Source organism: Fukomys damarensis, unplaced genomic scaffold (assembly GCF_012274545.1).
Source record: "Fukomys damarensis isolate Sample0158 unplaced genomic scaffold, DMR_v1.0_HiC HiC_scaffold_2, whole genome shotgun sequence".
NCBI classification, from domain to species: Eukaryota; Metazoa; Chordata; class Mammalia; order Rodentia; family Bathyergidae; genus Fukomys; species Fukomys damarensis.
Window position 1 is genome coordinate 32,831,512 of NW_022900914.1, and position 13,160 is coordinate 32,844,671.

Sequence of the window (13,160 nt, forward strand, 5' to 3'; positions counted from 1 at the left end):
CTGGGAGGAAGGGATCTGAGCCCTGGGTATTCTGTGGTTACTGGGAGACTCAGATATCTTGGCTATCTCTATTTGCTTTTGCTTATAGGCCAAACATAAGCGTTACTTTGGTCACTCAGCTCATGTGACGAACATCCGTTTCTCTTACGATGACAAGTATGTGGTCAGCACTGGAGGAGACGACTGCAGGTACTAACCTGATTGTTCTGGTTCTGACTCCTCAGGCCTGGCCTTCTCTCCTATTCTATCTACTTCAGTGGTCCTCTGGGTCAGGCTCTTTCAGGGACCTGGGTAGAGGCTGATGTGGGATAGTAATGGGGAAATTTATTGAGTCTTAATGAATGCAGGGGCTTTCTAAGTCTAAGGCTGTCAGTTTCTGGTGATACTCAACCTAAATCTTGGCCTGTGTCCCCACTGGGGCTGTCCTTGGATTAGTGAGAAGCTCTCACGTGACAGCTGTTCTGAGCATTGTTGCGGGGAGGCAAAGGGGTGAGAGGCCCAAGATGACTGATTTTAGTAGGTGCTCTTGACAGCCCAAGGGGTATTACTGAGAATAATCAGGTTAAAATGGAAATTCATTCATGTCTTTTTAAGAACTCCCAGGTGATGATCACTAGTATCCTTAAGGTGCATAATCAATCTTACAACCAAGAGAAATTAAAAAGTATCACTGAGCCGTGGCTACCCTACAAAACAAGCAGGGCAAGTGCTAGCCATTTGCTTTTAGGCAAAAAGCAATGCAATGAGGCTCAGCACTGATTAGTAGCAGGAAAACACACACCAGGGCAGCTTTTGACTTTAATGTGAAATCACTGTTCTGCATGAGGCATGAGGCTCATGAGTGCCATGAGGCTGGCACTTAAAACCCTTGAGAATAGTACTGACAACAGTTCACTGTGAAGTATAAACAGCTGTTCAAAGTGCACCAGCCAAATTGAGAGTAAGCTAGAAATGAGACCTAAATGACTTGGTCAGCCCAGTGTGGGAGACAAGAGGTGATTTGTATACTACATATGATTCAGAAGATGCAGGGCCTAGAGGCCTTCTGAAGGCATGGGAGTATCAAGTGATCCCCGACTGTGCTAAACACGGGCTGACTCAAGTGGTGCTGATAAAACCTTTTCGACAGTAAGTGTGAAGTCAAATTGCCAAAAGCCCTCACTGACCTTTCAGCAGACACTCAAGCTGCCAAAAGAGCCAAACTAAACAAAAATCAAAAACTTTAAAATAGACCTTAAACTGGTGTGGCAAGATCCCCGACTCACATTTTAAAATAAATTTATCAGTTGAGCTCAATTTACAAGTACTTAGCAAGATTTTTTGCCATATGACAGAGATATAACATACAGCCATGCAAAATGACTATTTTTTTTTCTTTTAAGTGTATTTGTGTGGCAATGTCTCTAAGTACCAGAAACCTCTTATGCTATTGCTGCTGCTACCACCCCAGCAACTGCTGAGGCAGTACTGAGGCCGCCTCACTCCCAACTGCGGGGAGATACCTACCACGCTGCAGGGACGCACATACTACCAATGCTGGCGAAGTGTGTGTGACTGCTCCCATGGTCTGCACTCTGCAGGAAGGTAAAGTTCTAACACGTTAAGAGTCTGTTTCTGAGACTAAAACTACACGCGTACTGCACTGACCAATCCTGGTGACGTAGCCACTGACGAAATTCAAAGCCTCAGTTACCCTAACCAGTATGTAGCTTTTAGTTTGCATCAAAACTTTTACAAAAGATGTTTTTGCTATTGTTTCTATACACTTCAAGAATGTTCATTTTTACAAGTAAGTTGAACAAGACAGCTTAAGTTACATGCACCGAAGTACTATAACTATTGATAGGTGTCTCTACATTTAGCTTTCAAAACCAAATGAGCCATGTACAAACAAGTTCAGAAACTTAATTTTTTAATGTTTCATTTGCAATTTTATATCCATTAAGTGCCTTTGAAAGTTTCCAGTTGAGTGGGCTGCTGTTTCACCTCCCACAGATTACCTTTCCACATATGGTGCTAAGACTTCAAAACTGAGGAGGGCTACAGGATCCTTAGCTGATTCATAATCTGTCACTCATGTCCTGTGTTTATGTCAAGGCTTCCCAAATAAGAGACATCAGTTACCGGATTGGGAAACTGTGGTTGTAAGGTGAGCAGCAAAGGAACTTAAGTTTGGCAGGAAGGAGTAATGGATTTTTATTATGTTAGTGCCAAACCTGCATAATCCAAAATAGTATTCAAATAAAATAAACCACGACTACAAAATAGAAGAGAAAAAAAAAAACAACTGTCAACTATGGCCAAATAGATGAGTCGACTTGTCTTATTAAATCTTAAAATGAGGTGACCTGAGGCTACACCCTGGTTTACCACCCCCAGAATGGGATTGATTTGACCTCATTAATTTCTATCAGGTGAACTATAATAGGTCTACATTTAAAATGAACAAAACCCCTGTGGAATAAATTCCTAAACCAAGGAATATTTAATAACTTAGCTTTCAGTTCCTCAGAGTTAAGCTGTATAACAATGTGACCTGGACAATATTACAGCAAGCCAGCCCAAAAGCCCCTCGGTCATACATGTAGTCAGGCGCTGACTGTAGGGTGAGGCTGACAATACTCATTAAAAGGAGACTGGTGAGAGAATGGTGACTCTCACGACAGATGCCAACTAGTCCTCCTGGTCAGTGCACAGAAATTTTGAAACTTTTATTTCTGGATATATGCAGTTGACAGTTTAGAGAAATGGTGAAATGAAGCATTTTAAAGAGTAGATTAACATTTACCACAGAAGTGCTTCAGCATTCTAAATGAATTACTCATTAAGCTATTTTTATATGCCAATTTATTACTGCCTTACATTGATCCACTAATATCGCTGGGCCCGCAGTAGAGTTCCTATGGAGTCCTAATTCTGTTCTCTGTATCCATGTGACTGGTGATGCTGAGTGATAACCATGTAACCATGTCTGCCTAAACTGTACTAATGATCTTTGTTTCTGACTGGATCTTGCATTGAAATAACCATCTGAACAATGAACTGATCAATTATATATACAACTACTTATATTTAAAAGAGCAATAGTGTCTGTGTCAAAAACAATTCTTAAATCTTATTTGTAAACATTTATATGGTATAATTTTATGTATATTCATAAATTCTGCACTGTACTGTTATATTGGTGCATGAATTTATTTTCAGTCATCAATTGACAAACATTTTCATGTGTCAAATAAATTTGTTTACATAAACATGGTTTTTTATCCTTCTTTTCTGAAAACAATTGCTCATTGATTGACGAAGTCCTGTGTCCAGTTTTAATCTGCTATACCTTCATGAAAGCAAAATACCACACACATTTTTAGGTCTATAAGCTTTATTGATACTCTTACAGTTCACAATGCATTCCACAGATTTAGTTCAATACAGCTTAAACCACAATGGTATTAAGTCTTCAGTTTATAATTTCTTACATAACAATGTTTGCAAACAATATTTTTGGAAGCATAAGATTCAGTCCAGAGTTTGTGACAAAATTGACTACAATAAGTATGTGCAATGAAGTTTGTAGTGGAGTTCGATGTGGTATTGTTTAATGGTGAAAACAGATGGTAATGTTCCTAGAAATGTATTTTTTTCTAGCTTGTGTGCTTTCTAACTATACATGTATAACCAATGACTGAAATATCAAGCATGGTGGGGCAGCTGGAAGGTAAAGGTCTAAGCTTTGTGAAGCACTATATATAGATATATATCTATATTTACTTATATTGGCAATTAATATAACAGTAAAACTCACAAAACACCTAGAACACACCAGAAAGGCAAGCCTTTTCATTCCTGCCTTAGTGGTATGAGCTTGTCTAAACATTTCATTTCAGAAAATCTGCATCAATCTACACAGACCATACACAGTGCACAAACTGTGAAAGGGGTTGTTCTGTTCAGCTCTACCTTCTCTGCAACTTCCCAAAATACAGCAAGACTACCCGCAACGAAGTGTAATATATAGCTTCCTCAGATCACTTTTTATTCACCAGTGCCTCATATAGGAAAACATATGATTACAATTTAAATCCATACATAGCAGCTTACAATACTTTAAAATGATAAACACATGGCAGTCAAGACAGGTAATTTTCCCTCAAACAGTGCACTGCTAAAAATAAAGATTTGTGAAACTGCACTGCAATGTCAAGGTTTCATTCTTCCCTGACCCACCCCCATGTAATCAAATGAATATCCCCTTTGTAGATGAACTATGTTAACTGTTTTAGGCTTTTTCATTCAGCTTTGCGCTTCAATCCAGGGATTTTTGCTTGGATTCTACAAAGGAAAAGGAAGTAAGAATGCCAATGTAAATACTGTTATGTTGTTTTTGCTTCTTAAAAAAAAAATGCCACCTTTCAAGACCTATTTGTTATTATTTGGCTAATACAAGAAATGAAGCCCTAAAACTGCCAAATTATAAACTATAATTTTGTCATCTTTACCTCACAAATTATATTTAAACACTACCTTAAATACACACAGTAAAACTAGATAGGAAAATAATCTTTTGCTACAGCTGATGGTTTGATGGAGATTTGTTCTTCATTATGCTTGTCATATGAAAATACTACACTTTAAAAATTCAGCACATTTCCTCCTTGATTGAAAAAAAGCTGTAGATTAACTTACTTAGCCATAGCATCTTTAACATTCTTATTTGCAAGTCCCAGATAATGGTCTATCTGTGCCTGAAAGGAAATGAAGTTATTAGAAAATTATCATTACTAAAAAAAAATTCTGATTAAGCATTATGTGCCACTAAACGACTTATGACCATATTTTTCATTTATATGGTTTTGAAGTAAGCACTGTATTCTGAAATCAGCAGTTCAATTACCTGATGTCGTTCATAAATAACAGGAACACTGAAGAGTGAAATCAGAGCTGAAAAAGGGAAATACAAAACTTTTTTTAAAAGTTAGGATAAAGCTATCAAACTGACAACATTCAAGATAACAGCTAAGCAGTACTATATCCCTAAATGAATGAATACACTGGGATCTTCGGGGTACACCTACTGAAGAACCACCCCAGAAGAATGAGTTAAACTAGGCCTTGCTTCAAATCACCACAGAGCTGTTTTAAAATACAGGCATCTTCCATTACATTTATCAGCTGGAGCAGTTTTCAGGAAGTAGTATTTCAATTAATTGAGACTCAGTATCAACTATTTAAGAGACCACAACGTCAAATTTACATTGTTTTTTTTTACAATGTAAGAATATTCTACATATGTTTCTAATTTTCCTGCACAAACTTTATTCTATAATTTTTTATTCCAGTGGTTTTACAGACTTACCCAAAATCAGTAGTGTCAGACCATTGAACAAGGCACCAACATAGGTAAATACCCACATCAACACTGCAAACTGTAAGAAAATAACATTATAAAGAATATTTAGGTAAAGTCTATTAATTAAGCATTCATCTAAATGCTAATCTATTAGAGACGTACACATTGAGGACTGAGTAAAATAATTCAATTACTTAGTCACCAGTCTTAGCATTGCAGAATCCTGACTAAACCAAGCAATGGATCTGCTTGTTTTCTTAAGGATACACTACAAAATACGCATTGATCTGTTTTTTTCCAAGGTTGAAAAACATGCCACAGGTGCAGCTTACTCAAGCTTTAGCCTTTAAATGGGAAGACAGAAGAGATTATGAAAATTAACTATTAAATTCATCTTAAAATAACATTGCCTTCCGGCTTATGGGATGAATAATTTAGGTATCAATATCTTTAGCATCTTTCAAGTAATAATACAGCAGGAAGTACCTCTCAGGGAAACTAGGTTTTAGTTACTATCTGTCCAATAATGTATGTTTATTTAAGGGCCAATGTAAACCCTGGGGAAGGACGACTCCTCAAACTTTAATACCTATTAATAAAACTATTTTTTCTCCCCTGGTACTGGGAATCGAACAAGGGTCCTTGTGCTTGGGAGGCAGGCAGTGACACCACTGAACCCCAAACTATTCTTTTAACCATTGCTTCCTTTAAGAAACATGAATACAGTTATGTGCTGCACACTATTTAAAATGCTTATAAACATAAACCTGTCCCTCCAATTTTGAGAGCTTTTGTTACTATTACTATGACAAATGCAGGCACTAAAGCAAAGAGAAGCTTTTAATCACATGCCCAATATCAGATTATAACTACTATAGGTTTCACTGTCCTCTCCAGGGGGGCTGGCGATAGTAATGAATTAACTAAATGCTCCTATTTTACTTCTGGCTTCCCATTTGAGGTTTTTTAAATCATCAAAGTAGTTTGGGAAAAGCTTTGCATCTAAAAAGCAATTCATTTCAAGGAAGTCTTTTTTTTTTTTTTCCTATTCCTCTCTATACTTTATATTCATGAATGGCTAGGTAAGAATTTAAGACTTCGAGTTCTAAAACTTCATGACCTCATATAATATAAAAGCTTAAGGACATGTTCAAAACAGTTCTTGAGGACTTCCAAGCATAAGTCAGTGTGAATTTTATTAAACATTCACTATCAGCAACTGTTTCCTTCCTAATTCAAATCTTTCCTCTCTGGCAATCACTTTGATTTATTTAGTAGGTAACATATTACTGTGATGCCACCAACTATAGATTATTTAGGTGGTTAGTAACAGCACAAATGAAACAGCAGAGTAAGTAGCTCCATTATCTAAAGCCGGAATCAGCAAAACTTCCTGTTAAATGGCCAGACAGTAAACATTTTAGGCTTAGTGGCTTTATAGGCATCATAGGGTCTTTATATCGTATTACTTTTCTAATTGATATTCTTTTTACAAACTTTAAAAAATAAAAGCCACTATTCTTAGCTCCCAGGCTACACAAAATCTGGCAGTGGGCTAAATAGACCATAGCTTAAGCCTTGATTTAAAAGCATTTCTCCATTATTCATTTACACAATAAAATTGACTACTACGAGCTAGCTACTGAGCATTAAAGTGTTGAAACGGTAGTGAGCACTTACTGTAGATTACTAAGAACCTTTGGATTCCTCCAAATTTTCAGTTCTACAAACAGTAACATTCTGATCATCTTTACAACTGAATTTAATGTCCAAGTGAGAAAATGTTAGGTGATCTTAAAAGTGCTGCCCTGTTCTTGTTATGGAACCTCTGGAAGAACAGTCTGAAGGATAACAATTATCATCCAAGCCCTTTTCACTCCCACACAGTTTTACAGACTACAACTGCAGAAGTTAAATATAACATCTGCATGTAAGCAAGTGTACTATAGAACTTGAGAGCTATTTTCATCCAGAGTGCCCAAGTCCAAAGGGAAGAGTCAACTTTCCACATTAAGAAATTGCTTTAGCCATAGAAGACACCCTTCACCATAAGAAAATTCAGATAGTAGACACAAATTAAAAATAATTCCTAGTTTGCTCATTACAGTCAGTAGCAAGGCTGCATTAAACCCACAAGGAGAGAAGCCCAAAACTTCAGACCTGGGCCATTCAAAGAGTTCAAATGTTACTTGCTTCTTTGAAAACACTCTTCTTAGAGTGCTATACAGAGGTAAAGAGAACAGGAGGACTCAAATGTCCTTGGGGCCGGGAAAGTAATGCCTGATGCATGAGGAAGGCTGGGAGAAATAAGGCAACACATTCTGGCATTCTTCCTGGGGGGGGGGCACCCACAACCCAGCTGCATATACTGTGGTCATGCAACTGTTCTAGTCCAGTGATGCCAAATTCTCCCCTTTTAAGAAACAAACTTTACATTTTTATATGTGGTCACACAAGTTCAAAATGAGCTACACTTGATGAAAACTTCTAGGTAAAATAAACTTTTCCAGACAGCACACCAGCAATATATAGTACCTGTACAATTCCTGAACTGTTATAGAATAACATGAGCAACTAACTTTTCAAAAACAGTTGCTGTGCTTTATTTATATACAATGCCAGTTAAGTTTCATAAACACATTCATGATGGGGCCGTTATTTGTACATCTCAACTTGCCAGCCAGCATGTTACATTTCCACCAGCATGAACCACCAGTGACTTTCTTATGCATGTGCCACTGGTGGTTCCAGCCAGCAGGAATGTGTTAGCCTTGAAAGTTAAGTACTATTATTATCTCTATAGAAGGGACAAACAGTCATTGTTTGCAGGTTTATCTGACTTCAGAACCTGCTCCTGTCTACTAAAAACTATCCACACTTATGGCAAGCTTAGCTTCTTAGAACTTTTGATGATATTAACAGCCACTGCAGTACATGTGCCATAGATTCACCACCACTGACTGCTACAGAGTAATCATTATCAGTGGGAATTCATCACAAATGTGCATGTTATCATAAAGAGGCAGAAGTTCAATAAACAGCACTTTAAAGGAGCATGTTGGACTTACAAATTCTATGGCATTTTACTACAAATACTTAGCAACATAAATAGCCAAACATAAATTAACTGTGGATGTTACAGTTCATCTCTCCTTTGAGTAGTAATGAGAACAGAGAAAAGATGCTCAAAAGTGTAATAAGAACTGAGAAATTACCAAAGAAGGGCAGCCATATCTTGTTGCCTTTCTTTCAGGGAAATAGGGAATTCAATGTAATTGTATACAATACTCCTGATTAAGAGCACCGAAGTCCTGATTTTAGGAAAATGAAGGATATGTAAACACAATATTTCAGAAATTACTTTTGCATTTCTGACAATTTACAATTTTTTTCTCAATTCTTGAACAATGACAATTTGTTCTTTTTGACACCTTACTCATTGGGTTAGTACGATTTTGTCTCTATATCCCCATCCCATTTCCCTTCTTATTTTCCAGCAAGCTAAAGAAACCTGACATGAAACTGCCAAATGTGTTTGTTCCAGCTGCATAAAAGCCTGAGCACTATTTGATTTTAAACCTCTTTGGGTCAGCTATTTTTGAGCCTTTTTTGCTTGCTTTCAGATTTAAGATTGTATTCTAGATCATAGCTGAATATCTTATTAGCTAGAAATTTTCTCATAAATAACAATTTTCCATGGAAAGTCACAGAACATATAAAATCAACTCTATCACCCAAACCCATATTCCACAAACAACCTGTGCTGAAAAACTTGTCTTAATCCACAGTAAGTGAAAGTATTTAGGCAACTTCTTGGGATTTGGAGTTTCAAAAGGCAAGAACTTTCTGGTACGGTTTGGATTCTCCTTCAAGTGGCCTCAGAGCTAAACACCCACTAGGCATATCATATACTTTTCGTTTAGAATTGAGGGTGGGAATAACCTGGGGTTTATAGTTTAATGTCACAAATTTCTAAAGGCAATATTTCAGGCAGAATTCTCAGAGAAATCTGAATTCCATGCAGTAGACCTGTACTTTGCAGCTCCCTTCAGGAGATTCCAATGTAAAGTTGACACTGAGAACCAGGTGTTTAAAAAAAGCCCTTATATCAAAGACACCTTAACACAGAAGACTAATCACAGAAACTGAATTAAGCCTTTGCTAGGTAGTTTATTCAACTATTTGACCATGAAAATCTAGTGTTTCACGAAATATACTCGTTTCATAGTGATAACAGGAATTATTAAAGGTTGATAGGTCAAACAGTTATCTAACCTCTTTCCAAGTTCTCAGAGACAAACTATACCCACTAAACTCTCTGAGAAAGAAACATACATTGCGTCCTCGATTTATTATTACTAAAGGACTTTCCCCCTTTACTTTCCCTTTATTCATTCACTCTCCCACTTTATAGTTGGTACTTCCTGGAACATACCTACTTTAAGAAATGCAACTTAAATCGTAAGGCCTGGTCAAGACATTGTATTGTAGTGAAATTTTATAGTATTAAGTTTTTTTTGGTTCCAGGAATTGAACTCGGGTCCTTGTGCTTGCAAGGCAGGCCACCAAACCACTGAGCTAAATCCCCAGCCCAGTATTAAGTTTTTGAACTAATTCTACTGAATGGAATCATTACTACCTTTTCAATGATTTTATACATACTGACTAGGAAATGGGATTGTTGTTTTATCTATGGACCCTTGAAATCCTTGCTAGGACCTACAACCTGTAGTTAAAACAATAACACAACAATTTAAAAGGAAAAAATCTACAGAATATGTCTTATTTTTAATCTTAAGTCAACTACCGGGATACCCAAGCAAGGCACAATAATGCTTACCAACTCATGTCAGGTATTTTATAAGAGGACTAATGGATGAGCCTTAGAGTTTAGTAACTTCTTTGAGTACATTTGAAAGAACAGGTTTAATACATAGTTAAAATCTTAGGGAACTGATAAATGTATGTACAGCTCTGATCATTTTATTTTCCTTTATCCTCCTCCCCGTCATCTCTTCCCTCGTCCTAGATCCCCTTCCCATCTCCACAAAGTCTACCTCCTTGTCATTTGCTTTTTAAAATACTCTCCAGGGCTGGGGATTTAGCTCAGCAGTTCCGTAGCCTGCCTCACAAATGCAAGGATCTGAGTTTGATCCCTGGTACCCCAAAATTTTTTAAATAAAATACTCTCCATATAAATGAAAACCATGAAAGATAAAAATGGCCATAAATACAAAGCAAATTTTCTGGAAAGATGATATACTACTATGATTTCAACAAAGAGCCAAGAGTGATCAGTTTCTTTTTTAAAATAAATGTCAGGGGAAAAAAAAAGTCAGGAAAGAATTATGTGTTTATACAGTATCCTTATTCAGTGCAAACAAACAAATGGTACCAATGGGAAACAAAGACATTAAGAAAAGGTTTAAGTAGATTCTCGTGTAGCAGCACCACAGAGTTCAAGGAAGATCTTTTCATAACCAAGAATGTGCACCTGAATTATGAAGAGCTTTATACCCATCACCTTTGCATAAGGAGAAAAGCCAGCTACCCTGCCTTGTTTTGCCTGAACAGATTTTGAGACCTAATGCCAGGTTCACTTTATATGCTAACATGATGAAATGTGTCAGGCAAGTCCGTTTTCTCCCCAGTATTAACTAAATATTGAATACGGTGCCACACTCCTATAATCTCAACTACTTAGGAGCCAGAGGCCAGACTGGGCAATTTAACAAGACCTTGTCTCCAAAAAACAAAACAAAAGGCTGAGGAATGTAGCTCAGTGGCAGCGTTCTTGCCTATCATGCATGAGCCCCTGAGTTCAACCCCTACAGAATAAAGAGGAAAGAAGAAAAGGAAAGAAACAACACATGCTTAAGAAACCCGACCAATTTGTTTTAGTTTGTTTTTAAACAGATCTCTTCATGAAGGACTTAAGGAAAAATTATAGAAATATAGCTGCTTTTACTACTATCCTATGCAAACAGGGTCTGTAAAAACAATGATAAGCTCCCCTGTCATGCTTCATGAGATCTTAGTTTGAAGTCACCTCTTCCCAAACTCAAGACTTCTGTGTCACTATGCATAGACAGTGTTTCTTCTCAGTCAATAACTACCCACGAACCCTCCACCTTAAATTGCACTAGTACCTTCTTAATGACTTTTTGCCCATGTTATGTTCTATTCTGGAAGTCAAGCTATATATAGCAAATATCACCTTCAGTGAATAGGTTTCATTTAGGCCATGTGAACAAGGTGGTTCTGCAGTTAACTAAAAAATAGTTTTTATTCTCTCTTGAAGATAAACATGCTAAATAACAATCACAATCTTTCTTTACACACTGACATCATTTCAAAAGACATATCCTATACAAAAGACATAACATGAGATGAAAGAATATTAACTTATTTAACCTTGAACATTAGCAACTTAGGCTCCAAGTTTAAGGGAAACACAGCTGAAAAAAAATGTATCATCTTCTGGCTTATGAAGAGGCCAAAATGTTTACAGAAAGGACTTGAAAGCATGTAAACATATTCTAACCAGTTTAAAAACTTTTGAGTCTAAAGCCCTAATCATCTTACTAGTATAATATTCATAGTTTGCATGATAAATTGCAAACTACAGTATATCTCTTTACAAACACAAATGGTAAGTTCTATGTGAAGAAAAAGCATTATAATTTCAGTGCTAGCACTCAAGAGGCATGGCCGTGGTTCAGAGCTTATTTCAAATCAGTCAGAACTTAAGGGCGAGTATATTTGTAAGGCAAGACTCCAACAATATGCTATGTAGCAAGATCCAAAAGCTAAAGAAAAATTTCCAACAGTTACTAACCAAAGACTGAAGTGTTTTAAAATACTCCAAGAAAGAGTGCAAGATATGAAATATCTTATTAAAAAACCTACATGCTACCCTCTTAAAATCAAGTAGAATTACCACCATCGGGTATAAAATGCATTAAATAATCTTTATTCTTATACTTGGAATTTCCTTTAATTTTTCCTCACTTTTAATCTTAGATTTCCAAAAGTAAATTTGAAATTTATTTTCCTTTTGAAAAGAAATAGCACCTTTCTCCAACCTAAATGTGACTGGATACTACATTTTAAAACATTAAGTTTATAGTAATGTGTTATTACATCTTCACCACTGGAGTACAGAAAAACAGAATTTTATACTCAAGTCTTGATACTAACTTTCGAATATTGTCATATATAAAAAGCAAAATAAACTTACCTTCAGAGAATCAACTAAATCATCAACTAAGAAGAGGCGCCTGAATTCTTTTATGGTGCAGTTCACATGCCCAAGAGTAGAACTACTGTATTTTTGAACCAATTCCTCAGATATAGCTACTTCAGATTCCAAATATGCCCTAGAAACAAAACATAACTGTCATTGGAGTGATGTGCTCCCAAATGTCAACCAGCAATAATGTATGTGTAAAAGGAAAAGTATAAAATGTCCTACTATAAAAGCCTATCAATTCCCAATTAAGCATAATACAAAAATTCCCCAAGTAAGAAGGGGCATTTCACTGGTATGCCCTGTCAGCTAACTGCCATAGAAAAAGTGTATGCTATGAAGCCAGGCTAATCTGAGCCTGAATCTTAAACTCTGCTACTTACTTGGCCGTGTAACTTTGCAATAATGCTATTTAATCTTCACTCCAAACCTTAGTTTTCTCATATATAAAAGAGATTATTATGAGGGTTCAATGAGTAAAATGTTTAACACAAAAGTGCACAAAGAACCAACAAAGTATTACAGGTTTGGTTTTTAATGAGATTTTTTTTTTTTTTTTTTTTT

At 36.4% G+C, this 13,160-nt stretch overlaps 2 protein-coding genes across 3 annotated transcripts in view; one reads left to right on the forward strand and one right to left on the reverse strand.

Annotated features, from left to right (window-relative positions):
- Positions 1 to 3,192, forward strand: part of Eml6 (EMAP like 6) — a 251,167-nt gene extending 247,975 nt beyond the window's left edge. Inside the window, exons 44-45 of the mRNA XM_010615906.2 lie at positions 89 to 189; positions 1,383 to 3,192. Of these exons, the coding sequence (XP_010614208.1) occupies positions 89 to 189; positions 1,383 to 1,407 (126 nt within the window). The 3' untranslated portion in view covers positions 1,408 to 3,192. The remainder of the gene's footprint in view (positions 1 to 88; positions 190 to 1,382) is intronic.
- A 169-nt stretch (positions 3,193 to 3,361) lies between these two features.
- Rtn4 (reticulon 4) overlaps positions 3,362 to 13,160 on the reverse strand; it is a 63,762-nt gene continuing 53,963 nt past the window's right edge. For both annotated transcript variants that reach the window (XM_010615840.3, XM_010615841.3), the window contains 5 exons: positions 12,588 to 12,726; positions 5,354 to 5,423; positions 4,892 to 4,938; positions 4,684 to 4,742; positions 3,362 to 4,329 (listed from right to left, as the gene is read on the reverse strand). In XM_010615840.3, the coding sequence (XP_010614142.1) occupies positions 4,287 to 4,329; positions 4,684 to 4,742; positions 4,892 to 4,938; positions 5,354 to 5,423; positions 12,588 to 12,726 (358 nt within the window). In that variant the 3' untranslated portion in view covers positions 3,362 to 4,286. The remainder of the gene's footprint in view (positions 4,330 to 4,683; positions 4,743 to 4,891; positions 4,939 to 5,353; positions 5,424 to 12,587; positions 12,727 to 13,160) is intronic.